This window comes from Plectropomus leopardus, chromosome 24 (genome assembly GCF_008729295.1).
Source record: "Plectropomus leopardus isolate mb chromosome 24, YSFRI_Pleo_2.0, whole genome shotgun sequence".
NCBI lineage: Eukaryota > Metazoa > Chordata > Actinopteri > Perciformes > Serranidae > Plectropomus > Plectropomus leopardus.
The window spans coordinates 677155-698715 of NC_056486.1; the positions used below are offsets into that span (position 1 = coordinate 677155).

The window sequence follows — 21561 nt, forward strand, 5'->3', positions numbered from 1 at the left end:
CATGTCAAACTGTGCTAATTGTGTAGATCAGGCATGTCAAACTGGTCCACAGGGGGGCCGGTGTGGCTGCAGGTTTTGTTTCCAACCAAGTAGCAGCACACCAGACTTGACTCATTTAATCAACTGATCTCCGTCTTCAGACAGTTGATTGGTCAAACTGTGTGCTCTTGGTTGGTTGGCACAAAAACCTGCAGCCACACCGGCCCCCCTGTGGACCAGTTTGACATGCCTGGTGTAGATCTTCTCTTTTTCTTATTTTCTTTTTTGGTCATGTGGCACCAATTTCAAAAGTATTGTGTCTTTCTTCTGCAGAGACGTCCTAGTTTATGAAAAGACCAGCAGTGAAAAACTTCTTTGAGGAAGAAGATTTTTTTTAATGTTTGGTTTACATCTACGCCTGCTCGATAAAGTCACTGACTTGTTGAAGAAACTAACTTGTTGCTGTCCTCCCGTGCAGACGGTTTGTTCGGACAGTGCCGGGCTCCTCACCAGGAGCCCGTCCAGTACCAGGTGTCTGTCCCTGTCCTGCACAAGCTGCAGGAAGTCCTCAAAGATCTGATGGTGCAAGGTGAGTCTCTTCCACACTGATAAAAAAGTTAGACAAAAAGAGGCTGCGTAACATTGGAGTATTCTCTTGGCTGCGCAGGTCTGACCTGGAAGGACGACGTCACCCAGGCGATCATCAGCCGCGAGCTGAGTCACGTTCCCACGGTCGGCTCGTCCTCCAAACTTCACGAGAAGATGCCAAAACAGTAAGAAGACAAACAGCAAAACCAGCACGAAGGGAAATAAAAAAGAAAAATCTGAATAAAATGTTTTATTTCTAGGTTATCCGGACTGTCGGGCCCCAGTCAACGGAGGGTTCAGGGGCCCGAGGAGCTAGCTGACCCTGACATGATGCAGCAGTACATGGACTACATGATCCTGGACCCCTCCCGATCCTCCGTCCACATGCAGACGCCCCTGTTGGACCCGTACACCTACCATCAGGTGGGGAAAGACACATAGCACAGAGAGACTCAACCTGCTTTGCTTGAGGGCCACTTTTGCAAAATGCCAGGGGCCAGTTGCAGCTCCATACATGTTCCTGCAATTCTAGGACATTTCTAGGATTTAGGACATTTTTTTAGATTTTAGCACATTTCTTGGATTTTAGGACATTTCTCAAATTTTAGGACAGTTCTAGGAGTTTAGGTCATTTCAAGGATTTTGGGATGTTTCCCAGATTTTAGGATGTCTCTCTGATTTTAGGAAGTTTCTAGGATTCTAGGACTTTACTCAGATTTTAGGACATTTTTCAGGTTTCAGGACACAAGGGCCGTAGCTAGGATCCTCCACTGGCAATTTTTTTTGGACGAACAACAATTTTATTGTGAATTAAAATATGGTTGGGGGGCCACTCAGTACCCTCCTGGGGCCCAAATTTGGCTTGTGGGTTGGAAGTTAAGTGTCACTTAAATAATATGGCAGAGGTGTTTCTCAGCCTGTTGTGGAGTTACTCTGTCTCTTATGGGCCAAAAAAACAAACGTTGTGTTGTGTTTGTGTCGTTGCAGCAGCAGTATGGCTACCAGGAGGAAGAGGAGCGCTCCCTCAACTCTCTGGACGATAACACCGCCTTCCCGCTCCTCACCTCCCCCTCTCGCTCCAGATCTCGGGGAAACACTCTGGACAGAGACCGGCAGCTTTTACAGGACCTGGTGTCCCTCTACCTCACCTCCCCTTCTTCATCCTCTTCATCCTCTTCCTCCCCTGTGCAGTCTCTCCCAGGACACAGAGGGGCGGTAGCAGCAGGGTTTCCCTCCTCCTCATCCTCCTCCTCGTCCTCCTCCTTCTTTCCGGAGCTGGACTATGATGAGGACTACATTTCCCAGGTGGCTCAGCTCAGCAAGCAGCAGCAGGAGCAGGCGGAGAAGAAGGCGCAGGAGGAGTACGACGCCCTGTCAGGACTGGATGGTGAGAGAAGACCGGACATAAATGAAATGAAAAAAGTTCCTTTTCAAACATGCGGTGTTGGAAAATTACATAAATTTTAATAATAATGATTTTGAGGTACTTCAGTGTTCCCATTTGCTGTAACTTTATACTTCTACTTTTCCACAATTCACAGGAAAATATTGCACTTTTGACTTTATTTGATGACTTAAAGGTCCAGCATGTCAGATGTGGTGGCGTCTCTAAAATCTCAAAAACAAACGGCAGTTGCTTCGAGGTTCTGTCCCTGAAAGTACACACTTCCTGCAGTCAGACAACCCAACGCTTCAACAGATGTTTGCATTGTACATTCCTGTAAACCAGGGATACTTTTTTCAGCAATTTTTCAGCATTGCTGTGGTGAAGGTTTGTTTAGGATTAGGCACAAAAACCACTTGGTTATTGTTAGGAAGAGATCAGGTTTTGGCTTAAAATACCCATGTTTGGCGGCATAAAAGCGAAGTGGTTGGTTGGTGAGAAATACCCAGGACACTGCTGGGAAACACTACTGGGAGAGGCAACAAAGGGTTGGTTAAAACATTCAGGATCGGTGCCTTAAATGGCACTGGGAAACGCCACAAATGGTCACTTGAAAAACCCAAGATCAGTGGATCACATGCCGCTGAAAAACGCTACAAAGAGTTGCTGAAAGCCTCCTGGAACGCTGGCTCAAACACCGCAGGAAAATGCCACCAGTTGATAGTTATAACGCCCTGAATCTGTGGCACAAACACTGCTGAGAACCTCTGAAAAGGGTTTGTAGAAACACCCCAGATTTGTGGCTCAAATGTCGCTGGGATATGCTGCGAAGAGTCACTAAAAACACCCTTAATCGTAGGCTCAGATGCTGCTTGGAAATCCCGCAAATGATCAGTAAAAAACTCCTGGGATCGGTCACTCAAACGCCAGTAGGAAATGCCGCCAGTTGTTGGTAAAACACCCAGAATCTGTGGCTTAAATTACTCGGGGAAATGTCACGAAGGGTCAGTAAAAACTCCCAGGAGCGTTAGTTAGAGCATCGCTGGGTAACGCCACAAAGGGTCGTAAAAGCATTAGGGATCTGTGGCTCAAATGCTGCTGGGAAACGCCGCCAGGAGAAGTTTCAGCTGGTTGCAATCTGAAGTCCTCACCACTAGATGCCCTAAATCCTGCTCAATTTTTTACACTGGACCTTTAAGTTCCAGTATCAAGTACAATCTGTTTTTTTTGGTCTACCGTGTGTTTGTGTGTGTGTGTGTGTGTGTGTGTGTGTGTGTGTGTGTGATGTGTTTTTCAGAGCGCTCTCTGCAGAGGCTGGCTCTGCTGCTCGACCACTACGGCCTCGACATGAAGGATTTGTCCCCCGAGCAGAGAGACAACCTGCCGGCCGCTCTGAAGCAGCTGCAGCTGGAGAGCTCTTACGCTCACAAACAAACCAAAGGTCGGTCCGATCGGAGTACTCTGCGTACAGCAGACACGCGTCATCAGTCGCTCTTTACTGCTGCTGCACGAGCGGCGTGCACAGTTCATAAAAACAAGAGGACTGATGCGAATCAGGAGCTTTAAATCAGCTGTTGTTTCTGTCTGATGCTTATGAAAATTGGACAAAGATATTATACCACCAATAAGACACTGGTTGTCATGGTTACCAGACAGTTTGAGCATCAAACACTTCATTTGCTGCCTTATGGTGAACGTTCATGCATCAGTTTGTGGTGTGATACTGAACCAGGTCCACAGAGACACAGACACAGTAAAATGTAAGTGTTTTTTTAGTTTTAACTTTTGTTTTCTTATGCAACAGTTATCGCTGTTTTGATATTTGGATCCTAAATGGATTTATGCAAATAGTAAATAACCAGAATGTGGATTAAAGACTGTGTCCAAATGCATATAAATATAGTTTGTCTTGCAATATTAGTGATTATTTTGTTTTTGTTTCTTAATCAGATAAATATGGGAATGACGCTGCTGTGGGAAAGAAGGTGAGAATTACTCTTAGTTGTTGTTTTTAATCTTATAAATAATTTAGTGTAAAAAATGTAATTATTAAAAACCTTTTAAAAGTTACTAGAGCTGTAAAACATATGAGAACAACAAAACAATATGAGAGTATGAAGGTGCAGAAAATTGATATACATAAAGTATCAAAACTTCAAAATGACTACAAAACACATTTTAGTGAGCTTTTTAATCCTTTGAAACCTGGATTGACTTCAGTTTTCTTGTGCAGCATTCAGACACCTTTCACAAGCATTTAAACCTCTGAAACCTAATTGATTTGATTTCTTTCTAAAACATAGGAAATAAAAAATGGCACTTGCCACTTTGCAAAAATGAGAAATGTCTCACAAATTGCAAGAAATGAGTAAAAGGTTACAGAAAAATTACCTGAAAAAAAGTTGGAGAGAGCAAGAGAAATTATTTGAAAATTTAAAAAAATGTAAAGAGAACTACATGTATGTTTATTATAACTACATATGTAAAATTATGTTACAGAAATATATTTTTTAATTATTTGCTGCATTTTTTTCAGGCCATTTCCTTTTTTGTTTTGCCTTTTTTCTTTTAGTTATTTTTTGTATCATTTCTTGTGAAGTTGCTCGAATGTTCTTGCAAGAAATCACACAAATTTGCTCAAGTTTGGAGTGGTTAATTGCATGTCTTTATTTCTCTTTCTCTGTCAGGTCTCAGAGGGTTCGATGGCGTATAAGGTGGCCACAGCCGAGGCTCCGCCCTCCACCAACAAGCCACCAAAACCAGAAAAAGCTCAGCAAGAGTCGACTCCCGCTGCGGCAGCCAAAGATGACGCAGCGGCCAACGCAGAGGAGTACGGCTACATCGTCACCAATCAGAGGTACGACACGCTCACCTGCGCCGCCCGTCAGGAGATGATGTCATCTGTGAGTGTGAGTGAGTGTGGTGTCTGGTCGTTTTTCTATGTTTTTCTGTTGTCTTCATGTCTTTGAGTTTGTTTGTTTGTTTGTTGTTGGAGAAGACAGGAAGCAGAAAAAAACCCTACAGTGAAAGTCTCTGAAGTTACAGAAGTAAAAGTACTTGTGGAAAGATGTTTGTACTTTCAGATGAAATGAAAGAGGAAAAGAAACAAATCAGAGAGAAAAAATGACAGCAAAAAAAATGAAAGCAGGACGTAAGACAAGACAGAAATGGAAGGACAGGAGGAAGCAAAGGATGACAGAAAGTGAGGGAAGGAAAGATAAATCAAAGAAACTTATTGTTGAAAGAAGGACATAAATTTAAAGGAAGGAAGGAGGAGAAAGGAAAGGATGAACATGTTAAAGGGGGAGATTTTTTTTAAAAAAAGAAAACTGACATTATTTTTAAGTCACCAAAAAGTTTAAAAGAAAAAAATATTGCCAAAGTTTTTGAAGAAAAAAAAATCACCAAAGATTTTTTTTTTTTTTTACAGAAAAGGTACTGAAAAAAAATTAAAGAAAAAAAATTGCCAGAAGTTTTTTAAAAACCAAAATGTTTAAAAAAAAATCCAAACATTTTGAAGGTATAAAATTGCCAAACAGGAAGGCAAAAGTGATGTAAAGAGGGGAGGACAGGAAGGAATGAAAGAAAGCGGGACAGCAGGAAGGAGGGACAGATATCAGATGTCAGTGATGGTGGAGATCAGTCTGTGTATAAATGTGTGTGTTCGTGTGTGTGTGTGTGTGTGTGTATGAATGTGTGCGTTTTGTCGCCGCAGCCCCCTCAGTCTGAACGACGGGGTGCGTCTGCTGGAGCTGCTGTCAGAGAGGATCGGCCTCTCCACCGGCTCCGTCATCAGCATCAGGTAGGACCCGAGGGGCAGCGTCAGGCGCTCATAAAAAATAATAATAAAATCTAAAAATTAAAATAAAATCCCCTCCCTGCTGCCTGATGCCTCTGGATCCTCCGTATGTGAACTCGTGTGCTGGCTTTGATTTCCTGGATTACCCTTAAATCTGTTCCTGGAAGCTGAAATTACAGCCTGACGGAGCTGAGCTGCGTGCTGTGTTGATGTTCTGCATGTGGAAATGATTCACTGCTTTTATTCTGCTCATCCTTTTTCCTGCCTGCTCTAATCTTTCCCCCGACACCGACCCCTGACCTCTGACACTAAAGTGGAAACTTAATTGCAAGGGTTTTTTGTGTTTGTTTTGCTTTTTTTTATTTCTGTTATGTTTGTAATTTTTAAGTCAAGAGTTTGTAAGTATTCTAGAATCCACATAAAATAGTAAAAGATAAATACATTTAAAAAATAGTTAGAAATAAAAAAAAATTAATAATAGTCTATAGTACATCCAGAAAAGACACCTATACCACATCCAGAAAAATCTGTGTGACGTCCAGTTCACTTCATTCAAAAATGTTTTATGGAGCTGGTCAGAAAACTTAAAAGGACACATATTATTCATTCTTCATCCTCAAAAACACAAGAAAATTTTGAAAATAAAGTACTCGAGCAAATTACAATTGCAGCACATTTGTCATTGAGTAAATGTCTTAAATTTCTGTGTCTTGTGTTTTGTTGTTGTGCAGCGTTGTCGGCCCTTCGATCACCTTCAGGATCAGACCGAACTCCAAGAACCTGACGGCCGGAGAGGTGGCGGAGAAAGCCGGTGTGTCACACTTCTGAAAAATAAAAAAATACATTTTATTTTTAGAGCACATTTCACAATACTCAAAGATGTTTAACAGAGACGAAACAAAGTCAGTTGAAGAAGTCTTGTTATTGTCACTATTGTGTTTTTAAATACTTTCTCGTCGTTGTTTCAATGTTTGTTTCGTGCAGTTGCAGAGAAGAACTTCCTGGAGTCTGAGACAGGCCTGAAGGTGCTGCAGAGCGGCGTCGGAGAGGTGGGTGAAACCTGACAAACTGTCAGAGAAGAAGAAAGGCTGCAGAGGGTTTTCATGCGCAGGCTGGAGGAGCAGAGGGATGAAATTAGATCCAGTTTTGATGAGGATGATCGGAGGATTATAGAGCCGATAGAGGAGGAAATGAGAGGAAGACTCAGATCTTTCAAGTAAAATTACTAATACCACAGAGTAAAAATACTCCCAAGTCCTGCATTCAAAATTGGTCAGTGAACTTAAAAAAACTTAAAATTCATCCCCAAACTAATCTTTTCTCAAATAGTATTATTTTCAGTGCAGTACTTGTAAAAGAGTGGTACTTTTACTTAAATGAAGGATCCAAATATTTCTTCGAACTCTGTAGCATGAGTACATTTACTTTTCAATCTAAAAAATCTAAAATCTAAATCTAAAGTCCCCTGAATTGTACTTAAGTGCAGTACTTGGTAATTTTACAACAATGTTACGTTTAAATGCAATAAAATGAAATAAAACAATTAAAAAGGAAGTGAAATATAATAAATTATATACAATAAAATAAAAAGGTTTTATACACTTTTATTTTGAAAGTGAGTCCGGGAAGTAAAGTTTGCGTTAGTTCAGAGTAGCTTGACGCTCTTCGTAATCCGGCTCGGGTCCATGTGAGTGCAGCAGGACGTCAAGAAAGCTGCTCTGCATCTTGCGTTTGGTGAGTGAAAATATAAAAATCTCTTAATTAACACTTAAATATTATTATGATCACAGAGTTTATTAAGAGAGCAGTTAATCCTGAAGATAATAATGTACCTTTATGACACGATGCTTATTGATGACTTTACCCCGCGAAAAAACGTCTAATATTCTGAAAAAGAGGAATAAATAATCAGTTTACAGTGACATTTTTGGAATGAAATTTCTTATATAAACCTAAAAATGTCCCTTCACCATCAGAATGTAGTGTCAGTTAGTCATTTATGGTGCTTTTTATTATTTGTGCTGTTTGAATAATATTCCTAAGATTTCCCTAAAAATATGAGAGCCGTATATTTGTACTCAATAACTAGTTTATGTGATATTTTATCACTTTATTTCCTCAATAAAACAATCCTATAATATTCATAAGGATGTCTGTACACTAAATAATACGTTTATAGCAACAGTTTTGTACTTAACATTCTTAATATAACTTAAGGGCCTAAAACATGATATATATATATTTTTTTTGACTGCAAAGTTTTTTTAATGGAAATATTTTTATTATATCCTTCAATAATATATCACAGGTTATTTACAGCTCTTGTCTGTTATTGTGACGTTTGCAGATGTTTTTAAGTCAAGTTTTATCTTTTTTATGGATTTATTTCTTAAATGAATTTATTTGTAGCTCCATAAATTAAAGGTAAGAGAGGAAAACTTGACTTGTGATGATTAAATGTTGTTTTCAGTTCCTCTAAAAAGCAGTGAACCACCTTAAACCACATGCAGCCTGGTGATCCATTTTCCTTTTCACCTCTGTTTCGCTCACACTGAACCCCACTGGGGCCCCTTTATAATAGCAGGTGAAGTAGCCTTTCTACCCCCCCAGCTTCGACTTTAATGTCTTTCAGATACCACACACACACACACACACACACACACACACACACACACACACACACACACAGCGCCTCACATTCCTGAGGCCCACAGAGAGGAAGGAGGAGGTCCGAAAGGTCAACAGAGACAATTCATCCGAGGAGGGGAGGGAGGAGGGAGGCGGATGAAAAGGAGGGGGGATGAAGTTAGGAACAAAGAAGAAGAAACGATGAGAGAAGAGGGCAGAAAGAGAGGAGCGAGGGAGCAAAGTAGTTTTTGTCCCAGGTTCCTGCTGAGATGGACGGGAAGAAATAAATGAAAACCACCTCCTCTGCCTCATTGGTTAATGTTTGATACGTCCGTCCCATTATTGTGAACTCAGTATCTCGAGGGAATTTCCTCAAATTTGGCACAAACGTCCCTGTCAGTCTCAATTTTGTGAGCACAATATTTCAAAAACTCTTTGAGGGATTTTTTTGTGTGTTTTTTTTTCAGATGTGGCACAAACGTCCACTTGGACTCTTTAGCGTATTAATTCTTGAGTTATAGCAAATCACTTATTTTATGACGTCACAGTGATTTTGACCACCAAATTCTTATTAGTTCATTTATGATTTAAGTGGACATTAGTGCCACGTTTGAGGAAACTCCTCCACGGCCTTCTTCAGAAATTGCGTTTATGAAAATAAGATGGACTCATAGGAGGTAACAGGTAAAAGATCACAGTGAGCTGACTTCCATGGCATGCTGGTGAACACCATATTATTTTGGTGAAATTTCTTCAAATTTGTCACAAACATTCAGTTGAACTCAACAATGAACAATTAGTTACTCGGCGTCATAACTGAGGAACAGACGGGGACACAGATACTGAATTGGTGAAACTAATCCGTAAACTGTGCTGATTGTAGAAATCTGTGTGACGCATTTTTGTTTTCACAGACATTGATGCGAACTGTAAAAGAAACATGTCTGATTCTCAGAGGCATACAACAGCAAGGCAGTAATTACAGTAACTGTCTTTCCTGTTCTCCTGCTGCAGAGGAATGATGGGAAGGCGTTGCCCCTGGCGACCCGAGTCCAGCCCAGTGGCTCCCGCTGGGTGTTTGCCGCGCTGGTGGCCATGGCCTGCATCGGCAGCATCCTGGTGGCGACCATGACCATCGCCTGCTTACGTCACCACGCCCACCGGCTGGCAGCGAAGAAACTGGGTCTGGGACCAGAGGGGGGCAGTTTCACTCACCAGGAGTACCAGGTGGGAGAGAAAAACTACAAATATGTCCTCTGAACAAAGGAGTCAGAATCACCAGCAAAGACAAAATTTAAAGACTTGTAGTGTACATTTGGATATAGATTTGTGTCAGCATTATTTGTGTACAAATCAAAATTCATGTTTAAATTTGCAATCTGTAAATTCAAAACAACTTCCAAAAATACAAAAAATTTGTAAACTCACAAAACTTTTATATAAGACAAATCTGCAAACACACGAATTCTAAAAATCGGGAAAAAAATAGTACTGAGAATAGTTTTCATTTAAAAGTGATAAAGCAGTGATGCATAACTGGCTCATCAGGACCTGTGTCGCCAGCACATGGCCTCCAAAGGCGCCTTCGGACGCCTGGAAGCAGCTGCCCTCGGCGCAGTGGGAGGAGCGAGCGGAGGAGGAGGTGCAGGAGGAGGAGGAGGTGGAGCTGGTGTTGGTAGTGGAGGAGCAGGAGCAGCAGGGGGAGGAGGCGCCGACTCGAGGGTGAGCAGCGTGTCGTCCCAGTTCAGCGACGGAGCCCAACCCAGTCCGAGCTCGCACAGCAGCACGCCGTCATGGTGCGAGGAGCCAGCCCAGGCCAACATGGACATCTCCACCGGTCACATGATACTGGTCAGTTACCCCCAACCCTTTTCTAATGCACAATCAAAGTAATGTGATTTACACTGGAAATAGGTTTGGTACTTTTAGTAGAGTGCATAAAAGAGCATCATCATAGAGCATAGACCCCCCCCCCCACACACACACACACACACACACCCCAAAGAGGTCCTAGCTAGGCCCCTAATGTCCCAAAATCCTAGAAATGCACAACCTTAAAATCCAAGAAACGTGATAAAATCCTAGAAACAATTTCATATCTCAAAAATGTCCTAAAATCCTAGAAATGCCCTAAAATCCTAGAAACATTTTAAAATCTTAGACATGTCCTAGAAACATTTTAAAATCTTAGAAATGTCCTAAAATCTGAGGAATGTCCTGAAATCCTTGAAATGTGCTAAAAACTTTAGAAACATTTTAAAATCCTAGAAATGTCCTAAAATCCTAGAAATGTCCTAAAATCCAAGAAATGTCCTAAAATCCTAGAAATGTCCTAAAATCCAAGAAATGTCCTAAAATCTTGAAAACATGCATGGGGCTGCTGCGACTGGCCCCTGTCTTTTTGCAAAAGAGGCCCCAAGCAAAGAAAGTTAAGTATCTCTGCTCTACAAACTTTCAAATGAATCAACAAATTTGAACCATTTGTTGACACAAATTTGGTTTTCACAGAATTATTTTTTCTGCAGTATTTGAGTCACTGTGTATTGAGCGAATAATCTATCATCCCTCAGGCCTACATGGAGGACCACCTGAGGAACAAGGACCGTCTGATGAAGGAGTGGGAGGCTCTGTGTTCCTACCAGGCCGAGCCCAGCGCCGTCTCTGTGGCTCAGAGCGATGCCAATGCCAAGAAAAACCGCTGCCCCGACTCTGTGCCCTGTGAGTCTAAAGATGCCAAATATGTCGGGCTGAATTTTGGGGCAAATGTCTCTGCAATGATGCACAAGACTTTAAAATATAAATATTACTAAATTAAAATAAAGTGGATGTCTGAGGGGTTAAAAGTCACTGCTGTCCATCAGATGACCACTCCAGGGTGAAGCTGAAAGCAGAGATTAACCCTTCTCGCTCTGACTACATCAACGCCAGCACCATAGTAAGTATGCCACTCGCCAACAGATGACGCATGAAAACGTCATACTACTAAAAATGCCATAGTATCGTATGTCAGAACGATGCTAAAAAAGTCGTATTATGATATGTCAAAAAATATATTAAAAAACATATATATTAAAAATTCAAAAGTCAAATGAAATTTCACAAAAGTCATAGTGTCGCATGTCGTAAAAATTATAATAAAAAGTCATAGCATGGTACGTGAAAATTATAATTTTTTTAAATCAGAAAAAGGTCATAGTAATGTTTGCCATAAATGAGAAATAGTCAGAGTGTGAAAAAAGTCTTTTTATACTGTGTTGTAAATTCTCAAAAAAAAGTCATAGTATAATATGTTGAAAAGGGTTATAGTATGTTGAAAGAACTGTAAAAATGTCATATTGTGGAATATCAAAAAACTGGAAGAAAAAAATCATAGTATCATATTTCCAAAAAAAGTCATTGTTTAGTTTGTCGAAAAAATTGAAAAAGTTATAGTAGAATTTGTGGAAAACGTCATAATAGTATTGAATACTATTTCAAAAAAAGTCATACTGTAGTGTGTCGGAAAAAAAGTCATAGTATGGTGTGTCGATAAATAAACTGAAAAAAAGTCATAGTTTATTACAAGAAAGCCAAGGTATACTATACTATGGCGAACAAATCATCTGTGCAGTCCCGTGAAGCCCAACGGTTTAGTATGTGGGAAAATGTCAAATTTTGACATGTGGAAATAATGGCCAAAAACACCTTACTTTAGCATGTCAAAAAAATGACCAAAAAAATGCCACAGTAAGGTTTGTCGAAAAATGTCAAATCTTGACTTGTTAAAAAAATGGATGAAAACGATATATTATCGCTTTTCAAAAATACTGAACAAAAGTCAGAGTATAGTTTGTCAGAAAAAAAGTCATATCTCAGTACGTCAGGGAAAAAGTGGAAAAACAGTGTCGTATGCCATTAAACAAAAAAACATCATAGTATAGTATTTCAAAATATTTCTTAAAGTCAGTACCGTTTGCCATAAAAAATCATAAAAAGTCATCATTTACTCTGCTGTAAAATTCCTCATACAAAAGTAACGGTATTGTAAAGTATGTAATAAAAAAAAATAAAATCATCAGTAATGTTATTTAGGGATATGTATGTTCCAAAAAAGGTTTTCCAGGAAGAATGCAGTCGATCCAGTGGAGCTGGCACCGTCACAGCTGGTTTCTATGGTAACTGAGACTTTGTGTTCATGTCTGAAGTGGTCTTTGCCTGTTTTTAACCTCTCACCTTCTCCTCCCTTCAGATTGAGCACGACCCCCGGATGCCGGCCTACATCGCCACACAAGGCCCTCTGTCGCACACCATCTCTGATTTTTGGCAGGTCAGTGACACTTAAAATAAAAACTCCACTTACATGTCATGTTAATTTTATGTATGTTTCTGTATGTTGCACTATTGCTACTGTATGCTGTGGAGTTCTGCTATTTGAACTGTTTTTAGTTGAATACTTGATGATTGTTGGTCATTACAGTATTCTGTGGTCTGTTATTTTCCACTAGCAGACTGCTGCTATAAATTACAGACTGTTGCTACTGACACAACTCTGATGCATGGTGAAAGCAATAAAATCATCTTTTAATTAGTAATTTGATCTGATCGTGGTTTTCTATTCCATCAGTCCCTGCTTTAATCTTAACTTTAGGCACTGGAAGTCAAAAAACGACGTAGTACAGTATAGTATGTCAAAAACATCTGGAAGTCAACAGGCATGGGCTCTCCAAAGAAAATCATATACAATCATAAACGTTCTCAGAAGGTTAAAGATTGAGCTCTGACAACATTTAAAGTGAACAGTCAAAGACTCGAAGGTGCCGTGGGTGAGTGTCTCAGGATGAATAGTGCAGGGGTTTAGGAAACTGAAATTTGGATGTTGCAGGCTCAATACTTATGAGATACACATATAAAAATGTTTTCTCTGCCTCTGGTCCAGTGGCTCAGTGTTAAGAGAATTGCTCTTTATGCCTGTGGGATTGCAGCGTGGTAAGGTTAGTTCTCAGTACTGAAGACACCAGTGATGCCGTTTGAATCCCAGCAGTTGCCGATTACGAGAGGCCTCCACCGTGTAGGGTGGACAGAGAGATTTATATAATTTATAATTTGAGCCATGCAGTGTAAAAGACATTTTTTGCTTTTTTAGTTTCCACTCATATTTGGTTCAGCACCTGCTCCAAGTAAATATGCAAAAGTGGTATTATCCCATTAAATACTCACCTTTTGCATACATTTCCAGAACAAATAAATCTAAACATTGGGAAAGCTCAGTTTGAAAAAAAATCAGAAATTCTTGTTTTATTTTGTTGTCATATTGGAGTCAAATTTTGTTACGTTTTGTACGTCTCAGTTTTTTAATCCGATATACTGTCACATGTCACTGTCACATATTTTTTAACATGTTTTTAGGAACAAAGTGTTCTATAAATGAGACTATAAATGACAGATTAATTAAGCCCTCAGTTAAAACCTTCAGAAAACAGACAGGAATAAAACTGGAAAGTTTGGTGCAAATGCTGCATTATAGAATTAAACATTTTAAGCACTTTTTACATACATTTCCAGAACAGAAATCTGAGCTAAAGTAAACTTAAATGCTAAGAGTTGGCAGGTTGCATGATTTATGACCTGTTGTTGTTGTTGTTGTTGTTGTTGTTGTTGTCGTTGTTGTCAGATGGTGTGGGAGAACGGCTGCACTGTGATTGTGATGATGACCGCTCTGGTGGAGGACGGAGAGAAACAGTGTGACCGCTACTGGCCTGACGAGGGCTCGTCCCTCTACCACATCTACGAGGTGAGGACGGTGTGTGAGAGACAGAGGGAGGACACGTCTGATCCTATTTATTTATTTGTTTATTTTGTCCAGGTGAACTTGGTGTCGGAGCACATCTGGTGTAACGACTTCCTGGTGCGAAGCTTCTACCTGAAGAACGTGCAGACGCAGGAGACCAGGACGCTCACTCAGTTTCACTTCCTCAGCTGGCCGGCTCAGGGCATCCCCACCTCCACGCGCCCGCTGCTCGACTTCCGCAGGTACCACTGCTTTACCTGCATGACCACAAGTGCAAAACATTAAAAAAAATTAAAATAGGGAAAGTGAATAAACACTGAGAGAGAGGTACTTTACTTTTATTTTATTTTTTTTTAATCCTTAAAACTTGAGCTAATTGGTTTGATTTCTTTTGAAAACATGCAGAAAAGGCAACAAGCAACTTGGCAAGAAATCCCCCCACAAATTGCAAGAAATTAGTAAAAGGTGAAAATGCCCTGAAAATGTGTTATTTAATGAGAAAATGATCAAAACAAAAGGGGAAAGTGCCTGAAAAACAATATTTATAATTAGGTTGATATATATTTAAGAATTGTTTTATAATTACAGGATTTTTTTGGGGTAATTCTCTTGTTTGTTTTTATTTTTTACTTTTCTTCTTTTGCTTATTTTCTTGCACCTTTTATTTAATTACTGACAAGTTTTTCTGCCATGTCTTGTAAAGTTGCTCATTGCCTTCTGTCTGTGTTTTTGACAAAATCAAACCACTTTGCTCAGGTTTAAAAGTATAACAACAAAGTATAAAACATGCATACAATGTATAAAATGTTGTCATGCATGTAAATGTAAATAAAAGCAGCCGCAGACTTTAAAAAACGAACGTTTAAAACATTTGAGAACTCTGAAAAGTTTTTTTAATAATATATTTTTTTGAGATGTAAAGAGAAGAGATCATATTGTAATCATGACTGAGACTGAAACGTGTCTTTTTAAACAATGCAGAGCTCTCGTAACATGATGAAGAAACATCACTGTAACCCCCCATCCTCCTCCCCCCCCTCCTCCTCCTCATCCTCCTCCTCCCCCCCGTGTCCCCCCTCTCCTCCTCTCCTCCCTCCCCCCTGTGCGATGGAGGTCAGCGGGGCCCTTGGTTTAATTTTCAACATATCTGTCTGTGTCATTCTTGTGGTTTGCAGCTAGTAGTCTGGGTCCAGTTGCATAGTCACAAAAATGATCATGGACTGATGTGGCTGCAGCAGGAGGTCCATCGCCGAACCCTTCCCCCCCTTTTTCCCCTCTTTATCTATCAATCAATCAGTTAATCTATCTATCAATCAGTCAATCTATCCATCAATCAATCAATCGATCGATCTCTCTTACATGCATTTGTCTGGTTGACACAAAAATGTCCATCTAGCTTTTATTTAGCTTTTTTTATTTTCCGAAAATGTGAAAAAAAAAGTTTCTGATACAAAAGCTTTTTTTAAAATGAGCTTTTCTCTGAGTTTTTTCTGTTTTCTTAAAAAAAAAACCCACACACACTTTGACATTTTTAAGATTTATCTAAAGACAGAAAATACATGTTTGCAGTTCTTTCGTAGCCGAACACAGTGGCTGCAAAAGTCCCAATATTTATTTTGTTCTGTTTTTATACAGACAGGTTTGTGCGTTACTGTGAGGAAGTTCCACATGTGAATGTGTGATCTGTAAATATAAAAAAAAAACATTTGCAAATACAAAAAAAAAGACTTGTAAACTCCTAAAATATTTTACAAATATAAAACATATCTGCAAATACACAAATTTCCCAAATAAAAAATGTCTGTGAATATGTTTAATTAATTTACAAACAAATGAAAAACATTTGTGAATATATCTTCCTAAAATTTACAACTTTCAAACAAGTATTTGTGAATCCAATTTTTATTTTTTGTGAGTTTCAATTCCACGCTTTTTCTTTTTTCTTTTTGAATTTTTTGCATATTTGCAGATCTGTTATATTTGCAAAATATTTTTTGTGAGTTTACAAATCTTTTTTGTATTCATGTAAGCTGTTTTATATTTACAGACCACACATTTACATACAGATTATTGATCAAATCACAGGAATAATATAAACATAAATCTCTCTCCATATGTATCTCTTTTTATGAAAAAATATGCAAATTATCTTTCTTTAAAGTAGGTTTTCTGAGGGTTTTTTCTGTTTTCTTTAATACAGAAAGAAACTTTTGTGGTACGTTTGGAGCCAAACAGCTGCACAGTGGCTGCAAAAGTCCCTTAATTTTTCTTCTTCTTCATATTAGTTCCAGCCATATGGAGATACATTTCTTCCATTATTTTTGTTAGTGTGTGAGGAGATCGAGAATCCGTGTGTAAATGTGTGATCTGAAAATATAAATCAACCTCCATAAATTAAAAAAAAGTAAACTCACAAAAAAATGCAAATATAAAGCACATCTGCAAATACACAAAAACTCCTCAAATTAATAAAAAAAAAATACCGGAATGCATTAAATTAATTTAAAAATACATAAAAAGCATTTGTGAATATCTTTATAACACTTACAACTTTATAATAAATATTTGTGAATCTCAATTCAACACTTGCATTTTGATTTTAATTTGATGTTCTTGTATTTGTTGAAAATGTTTTATATTTACAGATTACACATTTACACATCTCCTCACACAAAGTAATATTGAAACAAATTCATCTGCAGAAAAAAATATTTAAAAAGTTCAATATATTAACCAAGATACTGACTTATATCATACATAAATTGAATTTTTTTAAATTCCATGACTATTGTTAAGTTATTTTATGGACAGAAAATTAATAATGTTCATGTTTTGTTTCTTGGATTTGGAGAGATTTTATGTGGCTCTTTTTATGCATGTTTAAATTATTAATTCTGCCATATTTTGTTAATTAAATGATTATATCGGATACATTTTTAAGTAAAGATTCATTAAAGTTTTGTGAGTCATTTACTCTGCATCTATGTATGAAAATGTGATAGTTAGCAAACAAAGTAAAGGCTGTGTGAACACAAATAAGCAACTAAATGTGTGTTGTTTTTTTAAACGTGTCATTTTTTGCTTGTTTGTTTTGTCTTCAGGAAGGTGAATAAGTGCTACAGAGGACGGTCCTGCCCCATCATCGTGCACTGCAGGTGAACCTTCATCTCTCAACATACAATACAATAATAACAGCTAACCAACGAAGCTTCATTTAGACTAAAAATGAAGTTTTGCACACTTTAAACACATTGTAGTACCACAGTCATCCACTTGGTGTCAGTAAAATTCAACATTACGGCTGCACAGAAACAAACACAGCGTCAACACGATGGAGCTCCTGATTCACTTCATTCATTAAACTTTGCTCTGTTTCCATAGTGACGGGACTGGCCGGACTGGGACTTACATCCTCATTGACATGGTTCTCAACCGGATGGCAAAAGGTGAGGCTCATCTATGTGTGAATCTTTCAAAGAACTGAGTTTAAATGCAACTCATTTTCTGCTTCCTTTTATTGACAAAACGTGAATCGTCAGTGAAGGATGAAACTCCCTCAGTGCTCTGTTTAATACTCAAATATTGGATTATTTGTTGGCAAAAATGGGGATATATTTTCTAAGTATTGTGAGGGACCGTTTTTCTATTTTGATTTCAGGAGAGGGCCATACAACTTTAAGTGGCTTTTTAAATGTATTTATTTTACCACTTGCTTTTAAAGAAAACACGAGTTTTTCTTTTAAAAATATTGGGCATTTATTTCTTTAAAAAAAGAAGAAGAATTAGCAATTTTGCAAGAAAGCAAGTAAACATTTTGGCTTCTTTTTCCTTTTCTTTAAGAATTTTTGAGAAAACATTTTTTAATTCTTGGCAATATTTAAGGAAAACAATTTGGCTTTTTTTTCTTTCTTTTTTTTAAATGTGTTGATTTTTTTAAGAAAACATTTTGCACTTTTTCTTGAAAAAGTTATTTCTGTAGAAAAACGCCTTCCAAACCTGCCGGTGGATTACATTTCTGCACACTGTGGATATGTTACATTTGTGTGTTTTATGTAGCAAAGCTCAGGCACAAAACCACTTGGTTATGGTTAAGAACAGATCATAATTTGGATAAAAATACCTGATTTTGTTGGCACTATTCTGGTAGGAAATTCGGCAATGTGACGTGAAAATGAATAGATATAAAACGCACAAATACTCATGGTTTGCAGAAATGTACAATGTGTGTGGTGTGTGTGTTACTGGTGCAGTGACTGTGTGTATCACCCGTCCTCCTGCAGGTGTGAAAGAGATCGACATCGCTGCGACGCTGGAGCACGTCCGAGACCAGAGGCCTGGGATGGTCCGCACCAAGGTCTGTCTGAAACCTCCCTGAGGAAATAAAAATAATTATACTGATAATAATAATTCTTTGCTTTGGCTGAGGAGCTTTTTAAGGACCGAACCAAAACAAAAACTGTGTTTTTGTCTCCAGGACCAGTTTGAGTTCGCCCTGACCGCCGTCGCCGAGGAGGTCAACGCCATCCTCAAAGCTCTGCCCCAGTGAAACCAGTACGACCCGGACCAGCCTCCTGTCTGTCTGACCCCCTCCTGTCTTACCTCTCGCCTTTTCTCTCTCTGATGACGATGATGATGATGATGATGATGATGATGAATGGCGCTGTGCTTCTCTCTCTGCCCGCAGGGCGACTCCTTGAAACATAAAAGTGATAGTCAAACTTAAATTAATCTCTTTAAATACAAATGGCCTAAACAATCCCATAAACAGAAAGCGAGTACTTCAAAAACTTAAGGCAGAAGAAGGAGAGATCATTTTTCTTCAGGAAACACATTTGAAAAAGTAGAACATGCTAAATCGGGTAAACCGGCTTCAGCCCAAGTGTTTTCTTCCTCCTATACTTCAGCTAGAAGAGGAGTGGCAGTTTTTATTAAACATAGTTTTGTTTTTAGTAAAGAAAAATGCATCAGAGATAAGGAAGGAAGGTCTGTGTTTGTCACTGGGGAAACTCTTATTAATGTATATAATCCAGCGGGGAAAGACAAAAAAAATACTCTCACTGATAATGACGGAGGCAAAAGGGAAGAGTAATTATAGTGATGAATCCGAAAGTGGATACTTGGAGTATTGGGAAGCATAACTCACAACAGGCAGCAGGGTTACTGAGGAAAGCTCAAACAGAACTAGGATTAATTCGATTTCTGGCGTAACTTGCACCCCCAAGAAAAGACCTTCACTATTTACTCTGAGGCACATAAGGTCTTTTCGAGACTAGATTATTTCTTTATGTTTAAAAATGAAATTTCAATGGTCAAAAAATGTGAAAGTCTGCCCATTACTGTAGCAGAGCATTTCAGAGGAGAAACTTTATGGAGATGAAACAATGCCCTATGAGGCGACCAGTATTTTAAAGAGAAAATTAAAAGTGATATAAAAAATTATTTTGAGATGTTACGGGCACTGGCGTCGTCTTTGGTTGTTATGTATATGAGGCTTGTGGCAGTCTTAGATTATTTCGGCAGTGTGACTGGTGATGGTGACATCCTCGGAGCTTCGCCACGTCATCGGGGATTCCTTTCTCTCGTATTCTGGGGTGTCCCTCTGCCTGCAGCTCGTTTCTCCCCCTCCTGTTGCACGGTTTCCTGCCGTCCATTTGGGTTCTGCCACTTGTCCCTCCGTCCTTTCGATGAGTGCTTGCTCCAAACGTGTGTTTTCCTGGTGACTATTTAAGTCCGCCGTAACTTTGCCAGTGGCGGCTATGATTTCATGTGAGCAGTCCGCCTCTGTGCTGTGTGCTCTGTGTAACTGTTGTTTGCTGTGGGTTGTGTTGGTCAGCTGGATTGTTGTACATGTTGACTGATGGGAAGCAGTCGAGGTGTAAAGGAGCTGGGCTATAGAGTAGTTTTTGTGTTTTCTTTTGTTAATAGTAGCCTACATACTCTGCTGTTGCACCACACCGTAGAAAAACTGTATAGCACACTAGGTGTTATGGGTGGCTGCATCTCTGTGTTTTGTGACATAGTAAAAGAACAGAGTAGACAGGTAAGCTTTTTCCGTATTAGTTTAGACTGTGGGTTGGATCGGGTAGATACAGTTTTCTTTTGTTTGTTTTATTGTTTGCTGTCACCCTTTGCCCTCTCCTGGTGTTCACGTGTTGCTTGCCACTACTGTTTCGCAAAACATCTAAACAATAAACGGCTTTCCAGCCTGTTTACCACCACATTGTTACCTCCTTTGTCCCTAGACATAACATCTGTGGGTCGTAACGTGAGATAAATGATAGTGGAGGAGTGGCACTAGTAATACTTTGGGAAGCTACGAAGACAGCAATAAGAGGTGAAATAAAGGCACAGAGAAAGGGAAAAGATAGCACTGGAAAACAAAATACAAATATTGCAAGAAGTTGAACAATAGTCCAAAAGCACTTAAGAAATAAGCGATTAAATTCAGGAAACTGAGAGAAAAAGCCACAATCGTTGAAAATTAGAGCCTTGAGCTGAATGCATTAGGAGGAATGGGAGAATAAAATGATTTTCAATAAAGCTCTGTATGCAGATGATATCATAGTGTACCTTGCACATATATATAATCCACTACCTGTACTATTAGATGTAATTTCAAATTGTTGAGCTCTGTCTGGCTATAAGTTATGGAAGTTGGGATCCTTTTGACGGACGATTTTAAAAAACAATATGACTTTAAATGGAGCAGAAACACAGTGAGGTACCTGGGTGTTAGCATGCCTAATAATTTGAATAGTTTATATCAGTGCAATTATGGAAATCTGGAATGGTTGGTAAGACAAGCTCTAAACAGGTGGAAAATTATACCACATACCCTATTAGAGAAAATTAATGTCATTAAAATGAATATTTTGCAATGATTTCTCTTTCTATTTCAGAACCTGCCACTTTATATAGCACCTGTATGTTTGAAGGTATGGGAGGGGTTATTGAGGAAATTCATATGGGACGAAAAAATCCAAGAGTAAAACTCAAAATCCTGCAACGAAAGACAGTAGGTGGGTGATTTGCATTACCTAACTTAGTTTATTATTATTATGCAGCACAAAATAAAAACAATTTTTACTTGAATGAGCAAAGATGTGCTCCCTAAATGGAAACTTGTACAGTCTAATTTGGTAAGACCTATCAGCACATTGGTATTCTCAAATAATAAGAAAGTACAGCTTAAACAATAAAATGACTCCATAAGAGACGCATTTAAAATATTGATAAGTAAGCAAGATTAAAGACCAACACATTATATGTTTAAGAGAAGTAGCAAGCGACCTGGACTTTACTCCCAACACTTATGATGACGTTTTCAAAACATGAAGGGGTAAAGGACTCACAAGATTTCACCAGATCTGTAATGAAGAAGGAATTGACTCCTTTGAAATTATTGCCAGACAATAC

The 21561-nt window shown here is 38.9% G+C and overlaps 1 protein-coding gene across 1 annotated transcript; it reads left to right on the forward strand.

Moving 5' to 3' along the window:
• Positions 1-495: 495 nt before the first annotated feature.
• Positions 496-20881, forward strand: LOC121963022 (receptor-type tyrosine-protein phosphatase-like N). Its single transcript, XM_042513382.1, has 21 exons — positions 496-568; positions 647-752; positions 828-990; positions 1555-1954; positions 3249-3392; positions 3902-3936; positions 4639-4808; positions 5667-5753; positions 6482-6561; positions 6735-6799; positions 9393-9605; positions 9927-10229; positions 10949-11096; positions 11240-11313; positions 12607-12684; positions 14029-14148; positions 14221-14387; positions 17247-17300; positions 17527-17591; positions 18426-18499; positions 18620-20881. Exons 1-21 carry the CDS (start codon positions 559-561, stop codon positions 18689-18691), a joined length of 2628 nt encoding a protein of 875 aa, XP_042369316.1. The 5' UTR covers positions 496-558; the 3' UTR covers positions 18692-20881.
• Positions 20882-21561: the final 680 nt, after the last annotated feature.

Excerpts from the sequence above, each read along its gene's own strand:
- LOC121963022 (XM_042513382.1), top strand. Across the intron at positions 14,149-14,220 it reads CCCTCTACCACATCTACGAG|GTGAACTTGGTGTCGGAGCA; the intron begins GTGAGGACGGTG and ends TATTTTGTCCAG. Across the intron at positions 17,301-17,526 it reads CCCATCATCGTGCACTGCAG|TGACGGGACTGGCCGGACTG; the intron begins GTGAACCTTCAT and ends CTGTTTCCATAG.